This window comes from Gobio gobio, assembly GCF_949357685.1.
Source record: "Gobio gobio genome assembly, chromosome: 4".
NCBI classification, from domain to species: domain Eukaryota; kingdom Metazoa; phylum Chordata; class Actinopteri; order Cypriniformes; family Gobionidae; genus Gobio; species Gobio gobio.
In genome coordinates this window covers 32,822,590-32,849,394 of record NC_137100.1, presented here as the reverse complement: position 1 = coordinate 32,849,394, position 26,805 = coordinate 32,822,590, and the positions used below count along the sequence as shown (strand labels likewise).

The following is a 26,805-nucleotide window of genomic DNA, read 5'->3' as shown; positions in this document are numbered from 1 at the left end:
AGGTGTTGTGCTGTAAATGGCTAAACTTTTATGGACAACAACAAACATGGAAGAATTTTCACATAATAAAAAAATGTAATTAAAAGGCTACATGCATGATGTGCTAATGGTAATCTTTCTGGTTCTAAATTAAGAAAAAGCGGATTAAAATGGTTGTTGATTTATATGAAGCCTGTCTATACATTGATTATAGATATTGATCACTGGAACAGCTAATAAAATAAAAAACGATTTGTTTGCTTGAAATTATTGTAGACATTCACAAAGGAGTAAAGCTTTGCAGTTTAGTTTTTTCTTATAAGTACTATCATCTTATGACTAGTATATTAAGTCTTAAATATTTCCTAATGTAATGTTGACATTGTTATAGTCTTGTACGTTTTGTTATAAAGCTTAACTGTATTGCTAATTTAATTTGCCTTAATTGGAATGCAAATAGAAATGGCAAAAATAGCTACCATAGTATGGTCAACCCACCCCTCTTGATAGTCTTTACCTTTAAGTCAATATTTTTTTCTTTGCGAGAAAAATGTACAGTAGGCCTATACAATAATAAAAGATTTGTCATGCAAAGGTAATTTATATTATTCAATAGATAAGCATGTTAAGCATCCAAATGATCTCAATTTGCAGCAACTGTCTGCACAAAGGAAGCCTAAAAGCTCAGTGGAATTATGCCCAGAGTCATGGGCCATGTAAAGAGGCATTGTCAAGGTCATTGTACCAGCACTCGGCATGATTTCCTGAAATTCAGTACAGTTGCATATTGATGTTTAATTCTGTTACTTAATTGTTTGTACTTTAGAAATCTCGCTGCAGATCAACCTGCATATGAATAACATGGATTCTTATAGGCCAGTCACTGTTAATCTAAGGGATGAAACACGCCATCTGCTGAGGTTAATGTTGGAATTCTGGATTTTCTCTATTTTCTCAATCATTTCTCAGTGGTCTTTGAATACATAGCAACAACTTACTTTCTTAGTATTTAAAAAGCAAATATGTTAATGACAGATTTCTCATTTTGGGGTGAACTGTACCTTTAAGGGTGCTTTAGCTTGCAGTGCTGTTAACCACATTATATGATCGAACGAGAACTGACATCTCTTCATCTTTCCTCTGTTTGTGTGATATATTATAACAGCCAAACCTCAAATTGACATGCGAGACACATGCAGGCTACAAAATGGTCACATTTAAGAAACCCCCACGTGTCCGACCGTTTACTTACAGTACACGTCAAATTTTTATTGATCAAATATTCCTGAAGATATCTCTACATATGGCGGTGTTCTTACATCAATCTTTGATCAAACGACAGGACACGTCAATTATGATAGATCATTCGGAGTCGACAATATTCTTTTCTTCCTTTTTACTTCTTCAGCAAGTAAAAGTACACAAAAGTGGCATGTCTTTCGACAATAAATAATAAAATATCTTGTAATACATGAACAAAACGAAACCTCCAGAGCTAATCAGTCATATTAACTTAACTTAAACCTATACACATCTTTGGGAAAGAAAAAAGTTCTTGGACGGACACGAACACATGAAATTCCCACACAGCTTGTGGCAAAATAGAGGTATACCTTGTTGCAATGCTTTAGTACTTGGGCTTGAAAAGAGACCATATAACCAAACTAGCCGCAGTAGACCTCGGCTGCCATACCCTCTTTTTGTCCATTTCGATCTTTTTATAGAAACAGAATAAACAGTCATGGTTTCATTATAGGCTACTCGCATTGCGCACACAAGTAGGCTATATTCATGTATATATTAGCGTCTTATATCCGTAGAGGTCCATTGATTTGTCATAAAAGTGAAAAAAATGTGGAGGGTTTTTTGGCAAAAGTGTAGCCGACCAGGTCCACTCGGCTGCGGAGCACTGCAATGATCATGTCAAGTTCGGTGTGTGAATTCGTGCGCCGGTTGGGTCCACTTTCGCTGGAGTCGAAATGGTCTTTTCGCAACACTCGTTGGATTTGCTCGGTTGGAGTGTGTTTAAATCCCATGATTGTCATCACAGTGTATAAATACAACCACGGGTTGTTTCGATATAGAGGCCTCGTGCAGTTGGTTGATGGGTTTTTATTCAGGAGCAGCCCGAAATAATAGGGATGGAAGAAACTTCACGAGCCTCTCTCTGAGATTGGTTCCCGGACACGTCCTTTCCCAAACTTCAGGTGCAGAAGATAATCCACTCGCCTAGGCCTCTATAGGACTCGCTACCATGCTGTTTGGTGTATCTGGCAGTTGCGAGGACATTGACGCGACCTCGCTCCCTGTGGAGTTCGAGCCTGGCCCTCCTTCAGAAAAATTCACCTAAAACGGAAAAAAAAGTGTTCGACGTTATTATTATTGTTTAATTATTAATGTTATACTTTTTTATTCATTTTTTTAGCGGTGGTTTTAATACCACTAGTGGTATTATAGCCTATCTTTACGCACAGTTTTGCGCACTCACCAGTTGCTGGAAAGCAGGCTGGTCGATGTCACTCTGCAGTGCGAAGTCACTCAGGACTTTCCAAGGCGGTTGGTAACTCTGCACCTCCACTTGGTTTGCCTGCAAACCACCGTCGTGTCTCTCTGGACTAGTCGCCACCATTGGAGTCCCCGTCATCCCCTGGATGTTCTGCAGATGACCACGAATAGTTGTATTGCATTCATACAGAGTTCTGGAGCCATATTACAGAAACCACACATTTTAAATCTTAAGATCTAAGAAGTTCGATGTTCTAAATGAGACCGTAATTGAAATCGCTTTATGAAATCGTTTACTACAAGGTATAGCCTACATACAAACTTTATTTTTTTTTAATGCACAACCTTTTTTTTTATAGCAGCTATAGACACGCGCGAACTGGCTCTTTGAAATTAAAGACCTATGAAATAGGGAATTAGGGTATATATGTTTATTATAGGCTATATAACCAATATATTTTGTTTATCGACTGAAGCGCTCCCAATCTTACCGTTTTGTCGTTGGGTTGCTGCTGCTGGAGTTGTTTCATCAGTATGCTCCTCTTTTTGTCCTTGCAGCGCTTGTTTTGAAACCAAACCCTGATGACTCTCGGGCTGAGACCCGTCATCTCAACGAGCTGCTCTTTCATGAGGGCGTCGGGTCGAGGGTTGGCATTGTAACAAGTCCTCAAGGTATGGAGCTGTTTTTCGTTTAGGACTGTCCGGACGCGGGTTGTTTTCTCAGGTTGCTTGTGCACATGAGGTCGAAGCGCAGGCTGACGTGCCGAAATGGGCTCTGCTGCAAGAAAAACCAAACGGAGATGAATAATTGTTGAATGCAAAAAGATCTTATGCTGCTCTTAATGTGTGAAGACTAATATATGTCCGATGATAAAACAAGTAGCCTAATTTAAATAAGTCGGAGGTACCCGATGGACATCTAAGGTGCTTGAAATAATAATACTTTTTTTTTTAATCACTGAAATAGTCTATTTGATGGTCTTGTTACGAGACCGTGGTCGCGAGGAAATCTTTCCAAACGCGTAAAATTATATAGCCTAGTCTATATATTTAGACTTTTCTTCCCGTAGAAATTGCTGCTTCCCAGATGTAATTATTAATTTTGCATGCATTGGCGAAGAGAGTTTCCTTTTAATAAACTTGAAATGCAGCCATTGTTGCAATCCCTTTTCTGGCAATTATATGTTCCTTCTGAATGCAATCAATTTGGAGGGCGAGTATGTCCCAGATAGGTTTACGACACTTAATTAAACCAATCTGTGCATACCTCTGAATTTTAAATAATCAGGTGCGCGCGCGGTGTGCTGCCCATGACAGGACTTTAAAGCAGTTATCAATAAAGCTGCATTAACAACTGATTTTGTGGTGGTTTACATTATTGAGATTATTATAAAATAAGGTGCGTTAATGAAGTGAATATCGAACAGCGGTAGCGGGCGGGTGATATTTGAGTTAAACACGAGGCTTCTTTTAAAGGGCCTTTAAATGTGGTGTAGCTTTATTTAATAAACAGTTAGCTATTTAACAAAAATTGCCAAATGCTCTTACAGTAATCACATACACACACGATAGGCTACATTATTATCGTACTATTATATTTCTATAGCATATCAACATTTAAGATTAAAGGACATTTTTCTTTGTATTGATTTGCGAAAATGTCGCCTTAATTTCTCAAGGAGCCTACTACAAGCTGACGCGTGGTTGGAGTCTAATCAGCAGAGAATATATGTCATGCATTGCTACATAAAAAAAGAACAGGAATAAAAAAGAGTAGCCTAATGCTGTCAAACCATCACACACTTGAGGGTGGCTTGTAATTCACGGATGGTTATGGCACAACATTTATTCATCATAAGTCTTAATATAATGCTTAATATAAAATATAATGCCATATTCTTTGTGTGTTGTCTTTTTTTATTTTTATTTTTTTATCTAATTGTCAGAGGAGCCTTGTGTCTAGCCTATATAAATTCCCCCATTCAAATAGCCTAATCACCGAGTCCTTGAGCAAACAACGCTTTGTAAGGTTGTAGTAGAATAGTATGCCTACCTGCCATTTGTAAAGGTCTCGCCGGATGTAATGGGCTTAATGGGTCACCAGCACCCATTGTTGCCCGCTCCACCACGTCATGGTCGGCCCGGCAGAAGAGCCCGTCTTCCCGCAGAGCGAACTCATCTCCCGGGATGAGCTGCCGACTACACGCCACACATCTGAAACACTCAATATGATAAACCTTCGAGCGTGCTCTCATCACGAAGTCATTCTTGCTGAAACCAATGTTGCATTTAGCACATTTGATCCCGTATAACCTGAAAAAGAAAAACACAAGTACTTTATTATAATGTGTAGCCTAATGTTTGGGTAGCCTAAAAAGAATTGGCAGCTAACGATTCCAACAGCTACTCGATATGAGAACGGTAGGCTATAAAAAAATATTGAATATATGGTAACCGAAATGATAATTGTAAGAACAACAAATGCAAAGATTTAAAAATAGACAACCACACTAGAATTTACTTAGTAGTTTAAGTCGGTTAATGATTTAGTAAATATCACAATTAGATTGTAATTATTATTAGCCTATTATTATTATTAATAATAATAAATAACAGAATTAATAATAATATTAATAATGACAATTCTCTTTGGCGTATTATTAAACAGTGGTGTTTGTTCCAAACGCATGACCTCTTAAAATAATGCTACATTCATACTGTCAAAAATGTTATTTTAATATTGCGATGACATTTCGTAGAGTTACATGCAGCAATGCATATGAACAAAGCCCCACAATAATTGTGGAGTAATTGAGCTGCAGACTCATTTAAGGCAGGAGATTAGCATATAGGTGCTGTCCAGTACAAAAAAAAAATAAATGAATGACAGCATGCTGCCGTAATGCACCAATGAATAATGAGAGGTTACTGCCATCCACACTCGAAAACTAAAACATGACCTAAATGATCTGCGTTACCTGATGTAGTCCCGTTTACAGTAAGTTTTTCCGTCTCGGACAAAACATGTGCAGGATTCGTCCAGATACTGGTTACATTCTGCACATTTCAAACACGCCGCGTGCCACTCCAGATCCGGGGACACGCGCAGAATATACTGGTCATGGATTTGATTCCCACAGCCGACACACAACGAGATTAGACGCTTTTCTGATTGAAAGAGAAAGCATAAGAAGTTCAAATTATGTAGGCAATTTTGTATTATGCTATTATGCACTAGCTATATACAATCTTCTTGTAAGTTTTGAATCGCCCTATTTTCCCAGTGATATCTGCTATCACTTTGTGTGTGTATAAATAAAGGCACTATGACATATTTAAAAACGATAGCCTACATATAGGCTAGATGATGAAAACTGTATGACTGAAATATTACCGTATGAAGAATGTTACATTATACCGACATAGCCTAGTCTATTTGTTATTATTCTTAATAATAGTAGTAGTAATAATAAATACATAAATAAATGAAATATTAAATGGCTTGGAATAGGCCCTGTTTGTAGTGATTTAAACTGAGGAAGAGATATATTAGCCCCTATTTAACGATCTTGTCACGATCCCTCCGGTCTGCTCAGAACTTTGAAACAAACTTCTAAAGTTCGGCAAACAGGCATAGTTCATTGTAAATCGCCAATTTTAGCAGCAAGTGTCATCAGACATTAAGGCAGAACTTACTTTTTGGTGGATCCCCCATGTCTCCCATGTCAAGAAAGTAAGGCGGTGTTAGGTCCACTTTAAAACCGGACAGAAGGCCCTTAGTGCCCGTGTTTTGATCTGTGAAGGTGGGAAAGTGGACGAGGGTTCGAGGTGTTGCAGGACTTCCCGGAATCGAGATGCTTGCGATTAGAGTTAGGGGTGTGTGTTGAGCTCCTGTGCTTGGTCACAGCATTGATGGGCCACTCTTGTCCCTGTCTCTCTCTCTCTCCCTCTCTCAAACTCCGTCGGCTTCGGCTCTTCTCTCTCTCTATTGGTCTGACGTAGGACACTCGTACGTCACCTTTATGAGAAGCTGATTGGTTATGGAAAGACGACCAGCTGTTCGGGAGCCCAGGCCGATGAGTTGTTGCATTATACTTTACTTATTTCATTCATACATTTCCCCTCTAATTTCTGCAGCTTTTGACGAATTAAACAGACCCGAAAGATGTCGAAATAAAAAATAGTAATTAAATAAAAATGTAATGTGTATCTAAAATGAACAAGTCGACTTTGAGCAGGATATGCTATTTGAAGCAAGTGTTTTAGTCCTATATTCTAACATGGATTTTTTTTTTTTAAACCTGTTTTAAATAACAAATATAGTAACCTAGCCTACCTATTATTTCAACAGGAGGCTATTCACGACAGCCGAAATATTAGCCTAGTCTAAATAAACAACTGTCGGATATTTTATATCAAGTCGTTATGATAAGCATTGCATTATATTAACTAAATGATGTAAAGATGTAGCCTATCTCTGTTTTGACAGGCGGACATGCATGTGAAGTGAATCTCCCTCGACCAGTGTACAGATTTTCGCAGAGAAAGGCGCAGTAGCTATATATTTAGGCAGTTGCACACAGGGGTGCATAACACGATTGAAATCGATGGCACATTTCAGTGTTGTCGCTATTGAAACTAAAAGCAATTACGGCACATAATTGCAGATAATGAGCGTTTAAAACTGCGCGAGGCACGTGGTAATATAGCCTAATCTCAATGTAAGGGATGGATTGTTGAACAAACAGGTATAGCAGTTTCTGAACAAATCTCCTGAACCTTTTACAACGACATGGCAAGTTTTACAGAAAAAAAAAAGAAAAGAAAAAATGGAACTGGAGTTAATCTATAAGCTGTCACTTCAACCCAAATCATTGAGATGTGTATTTTAAAATTTGGTGGTTTATAAAAAATAAAAATAAAGGCTTTTGAATCGTTATAGATGTCTTTTAAATTGCCAAAAAAAATGTAAAGTAAATTTTTAACGAATCTAAGTCTCCCATTGACAATGATGGACAAGACAAAACAAGTGGCCGAAATATGACAGCAGGGTTCCAGTCAGCAGAGCGTCGCTATAACAGACACAAACACGCCCTCTTGTGTTAGCAACATGACCCAAAGCAAACCTACCAAACAAAGACATATGGAAACATGGGCGAGAGCTTGCATTGTTAATTCTCTAATCTGCTCAAATATTAATAATAATACGCGTTAATAATTAATTGATAATTAATACACGTTAAAAGTTTCGTGCATCATCGAATAGACCTACCTATTTGAGAAATAAAAACTCAAAGAATAAACATTTCAAATGATGTAAGGCATTGTTTCTGCTACAACCGGTTATACTCATCATGTTTTTGTCTTGTGAATTTGGGGAGCACCATTTTCACTTTGGTCCTTATTAGTGACAATGCCAAATTATTATTTAACCTCCAGAGAACTAGATCTCAGCAAGACCTGTGTGTGTGTGTGTGTGTGTGTGTGTGTGTGTGTGTGTGTGTGTGTGTGTGTGTGTGTGTGTGTGTGTGTGTGTGTGTGTGTGTGTGTGTGTTTAATATGATGGATGATTGACAGCAGCTTAGTTGCATTTGTATTGCTGTACAATATACAGTACAATGTGACCACAATTCATCAAATCCATAAAACATTGTTTGAATGAATCCTGATATACACTGTGTATTCATTTCAACGTCACAAAGTGCATCGAACGGAATTATGTAATGAGAGAATAAAACTAGTTATTGGTTTACAGGTATATTCCTCAGCAACATTCATTCATTCAAGTGTTATATTTCCAACATTTCAAATAACATTTACAATAAGCAATTATTTTGTAAATATTTTGCTACAAACTGTGGTTGACAGATTTCTTTCACCCTTATCATCAATTATTATAAAATGGGACAATGGATTCATTGTCATGATAGTAAGGTAAGCTTCATGATGGTAATTTCATCCTCAAGAGAGATTTAATCTTTCTTGTTATTCACTTCGTTTTTCACGTTCACACATTGTTCTTGATTTACTAACATATTGTGTGTTTTTTATATTTTTGAAAAAAAAATTTTTTAGCTCTGTGATATATGCTGTTTCCCTGTTTCCAACGATGGAATGTCTCCGATCATAATGTGACAGCTTTATTTGTGCATGTTGATTTAAATCCTACGAAGATCCATCAGTGATCTCAAAACAATGATTATTTGCTTTAAGGCTTAAATGTTAGGCTACTCTTTGTCATGGTCTTACCGAGAATACCTACAATCCTTACTGTATGATAATCATTGGATAACAGCTCAGGGAGGAGCCAAACAAGACACATTTAGGGATTTGTTTTTATTTATTTAACACTTTACAGTAAGGCCTCATTTGTTAACATTAATGTATTAACTAACATGAACTAACAATGAATACATTTTTTAAATTTATTAATCTTTGTTAATGTTAGTTATACAGTCATTGTTCATGTTCATTCACACAGTACATTAATGTTTTTTTTTTTATTTGAATAATGCATTACTTTGAAATTAACATTAAGATTAATAAATGCTGTAGAAGTATTGTTCTTTCTTAGTTCACGTTAACTAATATAATTAATGAAAACTAGCTTAAGGATTCAGGTTTTCAGTATCCCGTTGTATGCTGTCTGAATATAAGTATGACCCTTATCCTGACCTCATTAACCTCCAGTTTCATTGATCACCTTCACCAGCTTGGCTGTATTTGGAGATGCTTCTGAGAGCTAATGGAGGATAGAGCATAACCTGAAGGATGTGTGCTATTGACAAAGTACAGTTTATGTAATGTCTTTCAGTTCAATAGCATGCATTAGTTCCCTTGGTATGGAGAGAGAAAAATAGAGGAGCAAATCTATTTGGTGATGTGTTGCATTTGAACAAACCCGCGGCCTCTCAGACTGAAGAGCTTCGATGCATGCATTAACTTAGAAAGGTACATATGTGTGGCTCTACTATAGAGTTCTAGTTATAGATTTCTTTAATGAATTGTTTATATGGTTGCAGTGTTTTGTTCTCAAAGACCGCAGTGGCGTGTGCTCTCTCAGCCATTTTCAGGAGTAGAAGTCTCAATGTGCTTGTAAATTTAGGTGGTTAGATTCGATGCAGAAGTCTCCCTCAGCCACAGTAGCCGGTTCTTACAGCTCAGCAGGAGTCCTTCGAGATGAATGGCAGGAGCAGCGTTTCAGCTACTTTGCGTGTGTATGTGCGTGCGCGTGTGTGTATGTGCGTGTGTCATCATTTCTTTAGACCTAATGCTTTCTTTTCTAGATCTCTTCACACTAAGCAACTGTTTGTTTGTGTTTCAGTGTGTCCACGCTACATTTTCTCCGCCTCTAAAAATGACTCGTTGTGATTACAGTTTAGCATGTTCTGAGGAAGAGTGTTAAAAACACACACACATTTCAGCAGGAAAATCACAGAGCTTTAGAAAGAGGCTTCTGCCCCCTCACAATGACAGAGACATCAGTGATTTTGTCATTGTTAGGTGCCGTATCCAGTGTCTTCAGATCACATTTTTTTTCCATTTATGGAATTTTTCAGAGGAACACTATGAAGACAGCTGCTTAAAAAAAAGCTGTCACTAGGACGGTACCCTTTAAACGGGTACACCTTTGTACCTAAAGAGAACATATTTCCAAAAGTGTACATATTAGAACCTAAATGGTACATATCAGAACCTTTTTAAAGGGTACCGTGACAGCTTTTGTACCATTTTTGTGTGTTTGCACCTTTTTGGAACATTGGATTGTATTTTTATTATTAAAATAATTATACTACTACTTCATGTGGATACTATAAAATCTAACAAACCATCCATTAAACATCCTTCAGCATCAAACGGAATAACTAAAATATTTATGTTTATGTTTTGCACTTCCAACTTTTTTGCACTTAGGCCTATCTTGCAAATAAACATCACAAAAGTTTGCTTGGTGTAATGTGTCATTTTAGGCTCCTGCTTTTGTTTGTTTGTCTATTACATTTCATGCATCGCTGCAGAAAAATGATAGACCTTTGCTTCTCTAATTAACCTCTTCAGTCAGATGAGACATACGGGTATCAGATTGTTCAGTATCTTTGGCTGATACTAATCAGTTCACTTTAATTAACTCAAACAGCTACAAGCAGTCTGTCACTGGTTTGTTTATAATACTCAATCGAATGCATGAGATGTTTTTATTTCCTGTGCTTTCAATTTTAAAAATAAAACGTTTTTTTGCATCTGTGTTTCCATGCAGAACATTCAAAGGGGGCATAAAACACACACATGATTGTTAATCTTGGGTACCTATATAGTAGTATTGCATCCTTCATATCTCCGAAGAGTCTTTAGTTTTATCATATTTATAAAAGATAGATACGCTGTACCGATTCTTTCCGAAAATAGGCGAACTAAGGCGTGCAGTGGGCGGAGCTAAAGAATCTCGAGCGCACACACTCGCTCCCTTGATAACTCTCGATTTACTATACATTTGTGTTGTTGACATTATATGCACTTATGTGCGCCGATTGCCAACAAAACAGACATTTGATGCAGTTTCACTCATGACTCATGACCGGGAACAAACAAACACACAAACAAACAAACTGCATCCACTGTTTCTTAATGGGTTTTTTTTGGGAAGCTGAACATAATAAACTTATTACAGACATTTTGAACATCCTCGCTGTTGGTGCATCAAACTTCCTCTTCCATGCTGTTGAACAAGGTTCTCTTTCCCTCACAACCAAAAACACACTTCTTTAGTGACATTGTTGATTTCGTGTTCTAAAAACAAAATGACAGCGCTGCCGACGGCTCCCGCAATCCGAACTAAGCTCGTTGTTGACTCTCTTGCTCTAGTTCTGGTTGATGTGAGCACACGTATATCCGGGAGAAGTGCACGTACAAGGAATTCTGCCCTTTATGACTTCATAAAAACGTTCCAAAACCTGTTTGAATCCTGAAGGATTAGATTATTATAATGTTCATTAAGAAACATTGGGGTAACCCAAAATGGTGCATTTCCAATAAAGTGTTCCATTTAAAAGCAGCCGTTTTTATCTTACATGTGCATCAAAAGCTCCAGCATTCTGTGGATAGCACTAATATTCACACTATCTCAGAGTAGCTTATTATGTTGCTTTCAGCTGTAATGTAGCCTACTGGCTGTCAGCCATATTTATTTCCGAGCCAGAATGAATTGAAAGCTGTTTCACTCACTGCCCATCATGAAGACCTTGGCTTTAGGTCATATTTATTTGTAACTCAAGGTAAGACTGTTTTTAATTAAGACCAGGCAAACTCTTTTAGCAGAAATGTGTCTGTCCTACGTGTTTGGCCATTTTACTGCAAATAACTAATTAGCATCACTAACAGAAGTGCTATTGATGCATTGTTTGTATATGAAAACCTCTCAGCTTTGAATATGGTGTCAGTGATACTTTTCTTGAAGTCAAGGGCTTGATTTGCTCCTCTTTTAAGACGTCTCCTGAAGGCCTTATCAAGGTCTTTTGTTTCTAGTCAATTTTGCCAGAATTTTCAGCTGTCAGAATTAACCACACACACATGGGTCTGTCCACTCCGTTTCATCATTGAGAAGCCAGAGGGGTGAAGATCTCATCTGGGTCACTGTGGTCACACAGAGCCACACACCATATGGTTGCCTTAGTCATGGCCTACCTGAAGCAGCAATGCTAATCACTGAAGACAAGTGCCACTTGACACCAGAGTGACAGATGGTGTTCCTGGGTCTGTGTACAGGACTACTGCCTTAACTCGGCACCAGCACCACAAACCTTTTCGCCTCGGCTTCGGTCGGACTGAGGGGCACAATGAAGGTGATGATGTGTCAGGGACGATTATATGTGATGCTTCCCACCTCCCCTTGTTTTGTCCCTTGGCTGGATCTTTGCCCATGGCTATGGCTGACGGCATATTTCAACGCTCTTAAAGGCATTTCGTACACAACAGCATGGAAGAGGAAGTTTGATGCACCAACAGCTAGGATGTTCAAAATGTCTGTAATAAGTTTATTGTCTGGACAATGTAGATTATTAATAGCGATTCGCAAACAGATTAAAAATTAGATTTAAGTCACTGTATATGCCAAGGCTCTTCTTTGGCCCAGTGGTTTAGGATTTTATAGTACCACCTATGGGTGTGGATGCATGAAGTTTATTTATACTAGAGCTGTTTTGTCTCCATGCAGAAATATTACATAAGTAAACTTATAATGAGTAGTTGAGTAGTAGTAAGAGTACTGATGTTGGTATTCGCATTTTTAGTAACCATGTGAAGTTAGATGGCAGGTTCCGTGTGGGGGCAACCTGCTATATATAGAATAAAACTTTTTGGCTAGTCTCATGGGGACACATAATTTTAGTTTTTATTTAAAAACTTTTTTTTTTTTTTTTTTTTGGTTGAGTTAAAAATTACACATTTGTAACTCTTGAGGAATTACTCACTTTTAACTCATTAAGCTAGATTTAGTTTGTTCCAGAAAAGATCATCCAAGACACATGTCAAATTCAAGTAGTTAAAAAGCCTTTATTAAAGTAACTATTTTTAAAAAGGTTTTAAAAAAGAAAACAAATAATGGGCTGGATACCCACGGTTTGGCAAATAATGCCTTCTTCAGGGTACCATTATTTTATTTTATTTTTTTAAATGTTTCTACTATGGAACAGCCAGTTTAATGAAGGCTTTTTGTATTTTGCAATTTGTACCAAATACATGGGTCATGAACTGGCTTTTTAAATTCTTTTATAGTGTTGTCTGAGGTCAACTTATTGCGTTTGCGTGGTTTTTACATTCAAAAACATCATAATGAATAAGTAATAGGCTATTTTCTGACCTGGTTTTGAGGCTCTCTCTCAAGAAATGGTTGGTTTTGATGGGCGTGCCGCACTGAAGACTTAAGTAAACGCCCACGGCTAGGATTGGATAAGATTTGCATATTTAATGAGCTTCTGCTCCCCCTGTCAGTGACAGCGTGTGGCAAATGGCAACCGGAATGAATCGCCCAGCCCACAGCCAGGGCTCGCAAAATGTCTGTATGAAACAAACACAATGATTAATCTCTCATCTACCCGCGATTGATTGGAATGATATTCTTTTTATTAACGTTACTTGGCCCACCCAATCTATGAATATAACCGCGAACCGTACACACACAGGTGCGCAAATATCGAGTCAAGAGAGTGAACAATGCACGTCAAGACAGTAATGAACCAAGAACACCACAAATAAAGGATTCTCCAGCCTGTGACAACGTGCTAAGGTATGCTGTTAGACACATAATCCATAGATATCAAACGATCTGTAACAATGCAATTTTATTACATATAAAAAAAAATTTTTTTACTCACATTGCTTCATTCGTTCATGTAATCTCATCCTGTCTGCAAATCCAGTCTCTTGTTTACAAACGACTCCGTGGTTAAATGAACATATGTGCAATGTTTTCCCCACAAGCTGGATATTCATTAAAAATAAAGTTCATCATTCATAATATTGGAATCCGAATGTTTAAAAATCCGAATCCGAAAAGCTTATGTGGTATGTTTACTGCTTAGAAATTTGATGCTGTTTAGCTCTATGCGGCTCTTAGCTGTCATGTTAGTGGCACGAGTCGGTGGGCGGGGCTACAGAATCAGGCAGGGCCGGCCCGTGGCATAGGCGAAATAGGCAAATGCTAGGGGCGCCACTCATCCATAGGGGCGCCAAAATGTATTACTGATACTATTTTATTCACATTCATTTGAAATATTACCAAATAAAGCGCAAAAAAACGTAACTAAGTCCCCCGCATCTTCCCGGTCCGCCTCATCGATCTCCCCCGCCGAGCTACTGAAGTGCGTCAGAAATATAACGCGTGATCAGTTTAACGTTGGGAATTTGTTGTGTCGCGTCGCCTCTCGCCGCATCTAATGTAGACAGGATTGCTTTCATTTTTAAGGGTGTTGGCCGCTCGCTCCAGGTGTAGACACGGTGAAAGTTGCCTGATAATTTATGACGGATGGCCGACTTGTAGTGTCATAAAAAACAGAAGCCCTCTGATGCAGGCAAGATAAGGGAAATACTGCAAAAATGCTCTTCTTTTTCGTATTTTTGTCTTGTTTCTAGTCTAAATATCTAAACATTCTTAAACCAAGATGCATTTACTAGATAAGTAAAATTGTATTTTTTCTTAAGTGAGTTTATGCTTAAAACAAGCTAAATTATCTGCCAATGGGGTGAGAAAAATAATCTTTTTTTCTGATTAAAATCTTGTTTCATGTTTCTGTCCCAAACAGAAATAAGATCATTTTTCTCACCCCATTTAGCAGATAATTGTGCTAGTTTTAAGCTAAAACTCACTTAATTTGGATTTATTTTCCCCCAGAAAACAAGGAAAATTTTTTATCTAATGTCATTTTACTAGTAAATACATCTTGATTTAAGAATTTTTTGATGTTTGGACTGGACACAAGAAAAATTTACTAAAGAAGAAGAGCATTTTTTGCAGTGTAAAGACAGAGGTAAAGTGATGTAATGAATGAACAGTTTATTTAATTGCATAGTAGTAAAATACTAATGTACGCTAATTAATTCCAGTTTTACCTTAAACTATATGCAAGCAGCTGTTTTGGGTTCTCCAGTGGCCACAGACAGTGTATTTTGTCAAAAAATAAAAAAATCATATCTGTTTTTTTAAACGCATGTAATATCACTTTTTTAATAGCCTAATGTTTTTACTCTACAGTTGTGCAGTTTTAAGGGGACATATGGACATTTTAAAATGTATTTGCGGAAATTAGTAATGATATTTATATACAGGTTTATTTAAAATAGCAACATTTTATGTAAATTTGACATTAAATATCTACATTTCTCAGTTTAATTCATGGTGAAAACATGAATGTGCATATTAGTGGAAGTTTGCTGCCATCTACTGGAAAACAAACACTTTTGCTAGTTCTCAATAGTTTGTGCTTGTACTTGTTATTTGTGTTTAGGCTGTAATGTGGCGTAGGTGCTATTTTTGTATAGTTTAACTATCACAAGCCTTTTAAAAAAAATTAAATTATAATAATATCATGAACATAATGATGGGGTAGAATGGACTGGACATCATATAAAACAACAACAATAAAAATTAAAAAACATCAATGCATTAAAAAAATAAAACAGTACCAGTGTTTCCGCAACTTAGACTGATAACATGTAGTGCTAAACCTTGATACAAGGGGCACCAAGTAAAATCTTGCCTAGGGCAGCAAATTGGTCAGGGCCGGCCCTGGAATCAGGCGTTCTTCTTCTGTTGAGGCGGTGCTTCATTACACTCTTACGTCATAGCCTGGCACATTCTGAGATCAATCGTTTGCTGGAGCTGGTGTCAATAAAAACTTTTCTTTGACTAACAAGGAAGTTTTCAGCTCTGAAGCTTACATGATATTCTTATATTACCATGACCTTTTATATATCAAAAGCTCAAGGGAAAGTTGATTTCTCAATTCATGACCCCTTTAACTACGTGGACTGGAAGTGTGCCTTGAATTATCTATTAGAACTTCTGAGCATACCAGATTTTGTATTATTAAGTTTCATTGTAATTTAATTGCTTCTTTTTTAATGATAGCCAAATTGCACATTTCTCTTTATTGCTGAATTACTTCATTAGAAGTACATTTCTGATGTAAATAATTATTTAATTCAGCCATCGAACATTACAGCATTGATGCTGTCACATCGTGCATGCAGAAAAATGAAACATGACTTAGTGAATATTTATAACATATTATCGATGCAAATTTCAGCTGTATTGATAAAAGCATATAAAAATGTTCTTAATACATATTCATATCTCAGTTTAATGACTTCTGAATATTCAGTTGTCATCCAGACCACTGGTTTGTCTATCACTTTCTTGGGTTTTCACCATAACGCTAGTGTTGCACTGTCATAAACATGACACGTTCATCCAACTTTCTCAGAGCCGTCTCTAATTTTGTACCAAATGCTGAATCAAACTGATATGTTACATCAAATGGAAAGCAAATCTTCTTTCTTCATCAGATTAGCAGGGATTTGTGGGTGTAGTAAATGGGGGTTTTGCTGTCCTCTGACAGACAGGGAGGAGCAGTAAGAGCGCAGCCGGCTGATGTATCAGGCTGAGGGAGTGGTTTGTTTGTTGTGTGGCGCCGAGATCTTCTCAAAAGCTCTCTGTTTGAGTGACTGTCTAGGCATTAGAGGGTGATCTGCCAGCGAAGTGATCATTCTCTGCTAGATGCTGAGGAGACCACCCCTCCTTGTCCAGTGTTTGCTGGACATATAAGATAGAAATGTAAATGTTGTTTGCTATAATGTTTCGGTAATGCTTTATTCTACTGTGTCATTGTTTGTTACACATAGTTACTGTAGTAATAACTATAAATGATGCATAATGACATGCTACTAACCCTAAACCAAACTCTAACCCTATATAGTAAGTACATGCAGTTGATACAAATAAGCCAATAGGCCTCCTTATTTTCATGTTAAGGCCAATAACCACTATACTGTTTTGTCTATATACATTGAAAAAGGAAACATTAAAAACTAAAATAAGTTAATTTAGGCATCACAAAATTGTGGTATATGCATATGATGAATTAATATTCAATGCATGTAATGGATAAATGTCCTCAATCAGTATATCCATCAAGTGGTTCTCAGCCACTGGAACCAGGAATAACATTGTCCACAACAATATTTGAAGGCCCCATGACTTTTCCGGTTGTTCATGATTTTTACAGATATTTGTACTCACAGTCTCTACCTGATTAAATGTTTTAGGGCTTGGCATAACTTGGAAATTGTATAAAAATGGAAGATTTGACTAAGTTAGATCTAGAAAGCAAAGTTGACGTGTGATCATTTCCAAACTGGGAGACTAAAATCATGAAAAACAACTAAAAGACATCAGATGCTTACCACAGAATTAGATGAATTTGTAAAGATGCTCTATGTGACCTTTAACTTTTTATGTGGAGCAGTTTTATTGTTCAACTTTTAAACGGCTTACTGCAGTCACATTTTTCAAGTGCCAATGCCACTTTTAAGAGCCCCTTAAAATGACGGCAGGTGAAAAAGATTTTTCCAGGGCCCTTCTCCCCTCTGATTTCCTTACCTATCACCTTCAGGTAATCTGAAGGCCTGTAGTGTGATGGGGCACTGAGGAGGAACTACAAGCTGAGAAATGAAAACGTTTAACTACATGAGAGCCCGGGGCAGTACATTAACATGACAGACCATCTCTTGTCACGTGTCAGGAAAAGTCAGGCTGGCCTCCCAGTCTTCTTTGGAAGAGAGCGAGTGAGCGTATGAGGGAGCTGGAGAAGAATTAGAAAGGTCTAATCCCTCGCAGCGTTCCTCCCAGCCAACAACAAGCCTCTTTCATGCTCCATGTAACCTTGGTGAAACTGACACCTTTTTTCGTCCTACCTGCCCTAGGCAGTGGCTATCTTGTCTTCTTTTGTTTGGCCAAAGCAAAAGATATTAGCAGAGGGTTTGTGTTAAGATGATGGCTTCGTTCAGTTCTCTGATAAGTAATATGGTCAAGACATGTGGTTGCCCTTTTGTGTTTCAGCCAAAGAAGCATCAACAGAATATATGTTTCACATTTCACTAATGTAATGTTACCGTTATAGGTTTGTTGGCTGGATTATCCATGTGCAAAAGTTCCAAAACATAAAAGAAGATATTTGGGGGGGGGGGGGGGGGGTTACTCATTCAGTTGTTTTTTGGACTGTACTGACTTTAACTGTGTGGACAGAAACAAATAAAACATTCTTCAAAAAAACATCTATTGTGTTCCACAGAATAAAGAACAGGGTGAGTAAATAAACCATTTTTGGGTGAACTATTCTTTTAATTCCACACATCTAAAGGAATTTCACAGTGTGAATAAGACTGAAACCTCATTAACTGGTTTTCATAACCCACACAGAGAACAATTCTGTAATGAGTGTCATGTTTCGTTCTAAATACACATCAGACAAAACTGTAACCTAATAGTTACATTTTGGCTTTTTCTCTGGCGACAGCAGGCCCACAGCACACAACAAAAAAGACATACCTGGCATTCCAGCCTTGTCTCCACTTTTCCTAAGTGGATTGGAGCATATCCTATCTCAACATTCTGCCATTGTAACCAAGTGTGAAGTTGGCCCTGCAATGCCCAATTACATCCATGTGAATCCTCCATGAGGTTTTGCCGCAACCTTCGTCATGGTACAGTGGTGGTACAAAGAACATCTTAAAGAAGGATCTGACCATGCTGGAGATGTCAGCAGCATGAGAGATGAGATGTATGAGAACTCTTCCACCACCTCCTTCTGAGTGGTTACCTATACCCTTATTTGAAAAACACTGGAGGCCAAAGATCAAGCAAGGTATCGAAAGGCACAAAGTGATGCAAAACATCCATACCCTCTTAGAGGAGCTGTGAACCTTGAAAGCATGTTCTGTACAAGCACAACTGCCGTTCAAAAGTTTAGGGTCGGTAAGAGTTTTTAAATGTTTTTGAGTCTAAGTCTCTTATGCTCTTATGTACAGTAAAAAAAAATTCAATTTTAAATGATAATAATATTCAACAATTTTACTGTACTTTAAAATAGTGATTTATTTCTGCGATGTCAAAGCTGAATTTTCAGCATGATTACTCACATGATCATACAGAAATCATTGTAATATGATCTGATTTGGTGCTCAAGAATCATTTCTTATTACCAATGTTGAAAACAGATTCTTTAAAGAGAAGTACATTCAAAAGAACAGCATTTATTTGAAATTGTATTCATTTCTAACTTTAAAAATAAATTTTTTAAATTAATGAAATAATTCTTAAATGTTACTAACCCTAAATTTTATGGTACGTTTACACAACAACAATGTACTAAAAATGGGAAAAGTTTTGCGTTCAGAAGACAAAGTAGTCGAAGCGTTCCCATTCACAAAGATCTGCGAAAATGACTAAAATGCTGTATTATGCATGAAAGGTCACTTTGTAAAGAAAACAAAATAGACTGAACACTTAATATGCATGATATCATGTTTTCACAAATTTGATAATGGTATCGTTTTCAAAAACTTGCACCATAACACTGTTGTCATGTAAATAAAGAGCCAAAACATAAAATGTTTTCGTGTGTCGTGTAAACGGCCCCTTAGTCTAGAAGTTACAGGAATAGTTAACAAAAAACGTTAACATTTATTCCCATGAAGACCAGAGATTATTATTATGTCCGCTTTATATGTAAAGAAAGTGAATGAGAGCTGGGGCTGACAAACTCCAAAATTATCAAATAAAAAGTGGTCCATATGACCCATGGAATATATTCCAAGGAGTCTGAAGTCATGTGATTGCTTTCTGTGAGGAATGGACCAACATTTAAGTCGTTGTTCAATATTAATGAAATGATAATTGACATGAGGGTGAGTAAATGATTACAGAATTTTTGTAGTGAACTATCCCTTTAATTTCATGCAAAGCCAAATATGGACCGTTTTATATTTTTAATCTAACATATTTGTGTCTTTACATGTCATAGCACATAAATAGCAAAAAAATCTTTCCATGCCACAGCGAGTCATAAATGTGCCATATACGCCATATCAGACATATAGTTGTAAGAATACTGTAAATTGCCCTCTAAATAAAGTGTTCGTGACAATTATGAAGAATCAAGCAGTGGAAATTACTCTTATGAGTGGAAAGGTAGATGTGAGCACTGCAGTACTCCATAGGGAGGCAGGCAGAATGATCCTGTTTTCATATGCTGGAGTCATTCCCCTGCAATTATCTTAGTGAATGGGGCCCACGGAAGGTAATTGCTTTGTTTTTCAATTATTTGCTGAGGCTCTGGTAATTTACTTCATTCTATGAAATATGCCAATTAGACATTTTAATTACAGTTTTCACTGTATCACTTCTCCCTGTCTCTGAAAGGATGTAATACTGCTATTAGCTAGACACAGAGGAAAAAATGACTCGCATTTCTCAAGCAGATTCAAATTGGAGAGATTGGCTTTTTGCAGAGCTTTTTTTTTTTTTGCCCACATCATCCCAGCTCAGACAGACAAAAGAATTCTAATTGACCTTTATTTTTATTCGAACGAAAGACACGGCAGTATTACTGGTTTAGACAATAATGATAACAAGCGAAATACAGGTTTGTGTCAAATGCATGTGCATTTTATCAATGTATTTTATAAAACACTGAAGCATTTATGTTGCAGAGTGTTACATATGATCTCCATGAGCGTTCGTATTTATTGCATATAATATATTTTTTTTAAGTGTACACAACATTTTCCTTTATTTTGCCTGACTTACTCGACTAAAGAATAAGAAATGAGAAAAGGTCATAAGGTGTGTCCGTAAACCCTTCACATTTGTCCCTGTTCCTTTGAGTACATGAATCTTCCACTCATTGTGTATTCATTTGTCCTTGGGACTGCAATTTGATTTAATTTCTAAGATAAGTCTACAATTCTGTTCCCCCTCCCTCTTACTCTCCCACCAGTTGGATTGTGTGTATTTTTTGCAGTGTTTTTTTTTTTTTTTTTTGTCCTTATAGGAGCACTTAGGCTTCTAAGAAACAGGCATCTGTCTTGAATATGGCCATCTCTGCCAACCCGCAAGGGCAGTGGAGAGCATCATATGTCTTGAGGAAGGTCTACAGAACTCTTTGTCTATTCCTTTGGTAACATGGACTGATGAATGATTCTGATCGCTGGCTCAGAGTAATATATAAAGTCATCCTACAATGTACCTTTGCACTAAATTACGCTCACTCAATAAGGTTTGACAGGTGCGGGTACTTCACCAGGCTCTTTTTATATCTCTCAAGCATCAGATGGCCTCCATTTATCAGTAGCCAACCAGCCAGAGATTTCTTTCTCTCTTTTTTCCTCCTTTTGTATTTCCTGCATCTACAAAAAATGCTGGTGTCACGAAATTGTGACTCGTAGATGTCTTTGCCAAAGTAAATATAAAGACTGTTCCAGCCGTGTAATAATAAAGGAAAAGGATATTTGAATGAACACTGTTAGCATGGCACGCTAACAGGGAAGGATGTAATTGTGTGTCTATTTGTAGCTGTTTGGCACTAAGCTGAAGGACCTTGCTGGTGGGGGTGTTGTTATTGTCAGTGATCCATTAGCGGAAATTCAGGATTAATGAACATGTAAACATTTTGGTAATCTTTGGACTGAGGTGATGGGCTGAATAAATGTAGACCTTTTAGAGCCCCACTCTCTGATAACATCTCCGAAAGGAGTATAAAAACCAGTTTAGTTGTGACAATTTAAGTTACTTACAAGTGTTACAGTATGGAAACACTTCTAAGCAGGCAATGTATTTTCTTTTGTTTGATAGCTAATCTTCTTAAGAGACAGTAAATATAAATTGTCTTCCAGACAAATTCCAAACTTTTTGCTTGTTAAAGAGATGCACAACATAAACAATGTGTTTCCATATGTCTCAATTAGTTAGTCCAGAAACATTTCTTATTATCAATGTTGAAAACAGTTATGCTCTTTAATTTTTTTCAAGATTCTTTGATGAAAAGAGAGTTCAAAAGAATATATATATTTTTATAACATTACAGTCGCTTTTGATCAAATTAAAATGTCCTTGCTGAATAAAAGTATTAATTTACTTTCAAAATCACACACACACACACACACACACACACACACACGTTTGTTTCACTAGTGAGGACATTGCATAGACTTCCATTGATTGTATATCAGGTTAATGATATTTTTATGGCCTAACCCGACTCCTACCCCTATACCCATAACAGAAACGTGCAAAACACAAAATATGTTGTGAGTTCCAGTAAAATGTCCTCACTAGTTGGTTGTCATAATACTTCACTATAAGTTAGGACATTTGGCCCACACAAGCATAGCCAAACGATTATGACAAAAATCATAATTGTTGATTATTCCCTTGAAATTGTAATTGTGATTGTTAATTATGATTATTCTATAGCATTAAGCCTCAAAAGTCAAATATACATAAACATATAATTAAAAATATGCATGGTATTTATAATGTTATACTATAACTAAAAATAAGAACAATAGGGAAAAAACTTTGTGTTTTTTTTCTTTCTACAGGTTATCTTAAGTACACAGAATAATATAAGTGGACCTTTTTTGTATTGCGATTACATTTTATTGAACAATTACTAGGGATGCACGATATATCGGCAACATATCGTTATCGGCCGATAAATGATTATTTTTGATGTTATCGTTATCGGTCCAATAAGAAAATTTGACCGATATAGTCAAGCCGATAGATAATGTATTATTTCCTTCAGCTGAGACGGACGCGCTGTCCACCATGATGGGTTTGAATTGCTCTAAATATGTTTGGAATCACTTCGAAAAGGAAAATACAGTTATGTGCAACATGTGCAGCGCAAGTCTTCTATAATCTACATAAAATGATAATGAGAATAGAATAGGCTGTAAAAGAGCGTTGTGTTTCAGCGCGTTTGTTGAGGGAAGAGCGCGCCCACGGAGTTCCATGACGAGCACAGTCAAGTTCGCTTGTGCATTCACAGCCTTTTGTGCCATTGTAAGTTGTAATATTATATTTATTATTATTCTGTGTATGTAATATCATATAGGATGCGTTTGGTTGAGTTAATAAACGATGCAGTAAAGCACTTCATTGTACCGGTCTTTAGCTTCAGCGCGCGCCCACGGAGTTACACCTTCATGACGAGCACAGTCAAGTTTGCTTGTGCATTCACAGCTTTTGTGCCATTGTAAGTAGTAATATTATATTTATTATTTTGTGTATATAATCCCATATAGGATGCGTTTGGTTGAGTTAATTAACGATGCAGTAAAGCACTTCATTGTACCGGCGCGCGCATTTCAAACAGAAATGCACAGCATTAATAAATACTGGGACTGTCCTATACATAACACTGCAATGAGAATATTTCTGTTATAAAACGTAGTGAATTCTCTGGGTTTAGTTGTTTTTCAGCGCGCTGTTGTGGGGAGCGTCAACAACGCATTCTGACCAGCACAGTCAAGTTCGCTTGTGCATTCGCGTCATTTTAAGCATATGTAAGTCGTAATATTACGTTTTTGTAGTATAAACATCTGATTAAAGTCATATAGGATAGGATGTGTTTCGTTAAGTCAATAACCCGCAGTGCTTTACTGTACCGGTGATCATCTTAAGTTTCAGCACGCTCTCAAACAGGGGAAGAGCATCCACAGGAGCTATAACCCTTCACCTATGCGTGATTTTGTGCTAATATAAGTTGTAATATTATATTTATTTTGTATAAATATCTGATTGTTCTCATATATGATGCGTTTAGTTGTTAATTAAACTTCTAAGCGCTTCAGTTTATGGTTGTTCGTTCATTCTCTCCAGCTTCAGCGCGCTCTCAAACAGCAACATTATTCCTAATAGACTAGACTAATATTACAGATGTTTACTATTACTGTAATATTAAACATATATTTTTTTCAAAAACACAGAAGCATTATTTTTTATAATTAGCACTTTTATTGTTCTCGTATCATTTCCATCAACAATATGGTTTGATTAAAACCATTTCTTTATCGTCTGTGCGGAGGTTATTTCATGCACTTGCATTCTGATTCTTTATTATGCAGCCTAAGTAATGCTGTTCAATTACTTGTTTGCATTATTTATGTATATTATTTTTATTTTTTAGACAATATAATTTTTGGTAACATTTTACAAATAAGGTCTCATTTTATTAATGCATTAACTGTCATGAACAAACAGAGAGCAATAACCTTTGTTTCTTTTAGTAATAAAATGTTTGTGTTTTGTAACAGTCCATTCACAGTTCATACAATGTTAAAAGACACAACTTTGTGTCTGAATATGTTGAGATTAACATGAACTAAAATTAATAAATCCTGTTGAAGTATTGTTCATTCATTGTTGGTTAACTAATACTAACAAAAATTAAACCTTATTGTAAAGTGTTACAAAAAAAAATTTGGCCATAGGAGTGTAAAATTAATTTGAAAAGGTAAGGAATCTCACACTGGTTCAAATAGGCTACTGTAGTGTATAGGTTTGATTTATGTTGAAGTGTTTGGGACATGGCTTTTAATGGTGAGCCTTTTGTTTTTGTAATCAGGCTCTCAGAGTTTATTAAAATTTGTATTTAGATTTATCGGCTAATATATCGGTTATCGGCTTTCAAATATTAAGAATTATCGGTTATCGGTATCGGCCAAAATGTTCATATCGGTGCATCCCTAACAATTACATAATTGTGGCACCCTTAATTGTAATCACGATTACAAATTTGATTAATTGTGCCGTGTGTGCGTGTGTGTGTGTGTATCCTGGGACCCAGAAAAAAAAAAAAAAAAACGTTTTTTTAATTTAATTACAAATGGGGGGGGGGGGGGGGGGGTATTTTTGAAAAAAATATATTTTATTCATGTTATATGTCCTCTGTGGTTGACACCAGGACTCAGTTGTTTACAAAATAAAATGACATGAAATTGCATGTATAGGCAAAAACAATGGGATTTATTTTTAATTCACCAATCAATTTTTAGGTTTCAGAATTGTTTTTAACCAAACTTTGTTTAAAGTTGATTCTGAACTATGTTATGAAAGATATATAATGAAATGCATTGATATATCATTTTACTTTATGCAATATGTGGGTAAAATGGTCATACTTGGATTTTCCCATTCAATACAATGTGTCTATACACTGCATTTGACTTGCATATTAATGTGTTCTTGGTGCAACATGTAATGAAAATAGAAGTGTAATAATGGGAGTAATAATTGGCAACATTTTCATAATAATATCTAATATTTCATAGGAATATTGAGATGTAATTGTTTTCCCCCTATTCACATGATTTAAGTCCTGGCATCCACTACAGTGGACATTTATGAAATCAATGCCCTGTTTTGTAACAGAAAGTCATATTAGAAACCCCAATTACATTTTCCGGAGATGTTGATTTATAACAAACAATTTGAAAATTAATCCGATTTAAATTATAATTACAAAATATTATCATATTTCCATAAGAGTGCTAAACATTAATGTCAGCCGTTGTTAAGAAGTTGCTGAAACCTCCAAACATTTGGTATCTCTGCAAAGTGTGCTCTTTACAGAACATCCAGACTGGGCAAAAGTCTATTCCTGGGTCTTGACTTGACTTCTGGTTGTGTGACGGGTGAGAATCTGCAGGTTACACTGAGTGGCCCCTTCTTGAAAAACTGTCCTTAGGGCTTCAATTAATCATCATAGTCATTAGACTTGCCTGTCAAGCTGTGAGGCCCTGTGTGCTCAGTCAAAGGGATTTGCTTTTAAGCTAAACAAATGTTAGCATTATGTATGTTGAGCTAACAACCTGTCTAAGAAAATAAATGTAGCTGTAGCTTTTAAATTTTAGTGCAGATATCACGCTTACTTAAGGCGAGCAGACAAATTGTGTAAGATATCTGTCAGTGCAGCTGTGAACAAAGCTAAGTAGATTGGCTGCTTTTCATTCTCTTCATATTAGTGATAGAATGCTAAAGCTACACAGCCAATGCTATGACGTCATCTAAAAAAGACAGTAAAATTGCTTTTGTTGTTTAAATTTGAATACTTATTTAAGAATACATTACCACTTATTTTCAGCAGTCGTTCGTTCGTTCATTCATTCATTCATGTGAAAGACAAACATCATATGTGTCCTGAGACAATGTTCATGCAGGTAAAGGTACAGTAGTTGTTGTGTAAGAGCCACTCACGGCCCTTCAGGGAGATTCACTACAGGAGGTTGTAGGTCTTAACACACATTCTGCCCTTTACTTTTCCCTTGGTCCTGCACTAATGTCTGTTTTAACCCAAGAAAGTTTTTTTTTTTTTTTTTTTATGGGTGGGGTATACTATGATGAGAATTATTTGTCTATTGAAGAGATATTGATGCCATAATAGAGCTTGTCTTAAAAGCATTTATTATTATTATTCCTTTTTTTTTTCCCCAAATCAAATATATTTCTTGTATTATTATTGTTATTATCCATATATATTATCTTTATATATCTTTTTCCTGATCACATTATCTCTTTCTCATGGATGTTGTTGAATTTTAAACTCAACCCATTACAGAAGTAAAAAAGCCATGTGTGCTGATTTGGATATTTTTTGTATAATTTTATGATTCAATTGCACAAATTCCCAGGATATGTCTATGAATATGAATATAAATGTCTGTGAATGTGGTAAATGGTTTGGCCTGGAATTAAATTTTCAGGTG

General features: G+C 36.5%; 1 protein-coding gene across 2 annotated transcripts; it reads right to left on the bottom strand.

Annotated features, from left to right (window-relative positions):
- Positions 1-1,109: 1,109 nt before the first annotated feature.
- Positions 1,110-6,444, bottom strand: isl1a (ISL LIM homeobox 1a). 2 transcript variants are annotated; one of them, XM_079814683.1, is made up of 6 exons: positions 6,181-6,444; positions 5,463-5,652; positions 4,538-4,797; positions 2,976-3,262; positions 2,468-2,635; positions 1,110-2,325 (listed from the first exon to the last, which is right to left on the bottom strand). In XM_079814683.1, the coding sequence occupies exons 1-6, from the start codon at positions 6,206-6,208 to the stop codon at positions 2,209-2,211; spliced, it is 1,050 nt and encodes a 349-aa protein (XP_079670809.1). In that variant the 5' UTR covers positions 6,209-6,444; the 3' UTR covers positions 1,110-2,208. The 2 variants fall into 2 exon arrangements, with proteins under 2 accessions (XP_079670809.1, XP_079670810.1); XM_079814684.1 differs by having other exon boundaries at positions 1,193-2,325; positions 2,976-3,259; positions 6,181-6,434.
- Between the last annotated feature and the right edge of the window lie 20,361 nt (positions 6,445-26,805).

What these genes read in the sequence shown, in the direction of transcription:
- isl1a (XM_079814683.1), bottom strand. Translation starts at nt 6,208, where the DNA reads ATGGGAGACATGGGGGATCCACCAAAAA. An exon ending in TGTAAACGGGACTACATCAG is followed by an intron (nt 4,798 to 5,462) that starts GTAACGCAGATC and finishes TTTCTTTTTCAG; the next exon opens with GTTATACGGGATCAAATGTG. An exon ending in AGCCTGCTTTCCAGCAACTG is followed by an intron (nt 2,326 to 2,467) that starts GTGAGTGCGCAA and finishes TTTCCGTTTTAG; the next exon opens with GTGAATTTTTCTGAAGGAGG.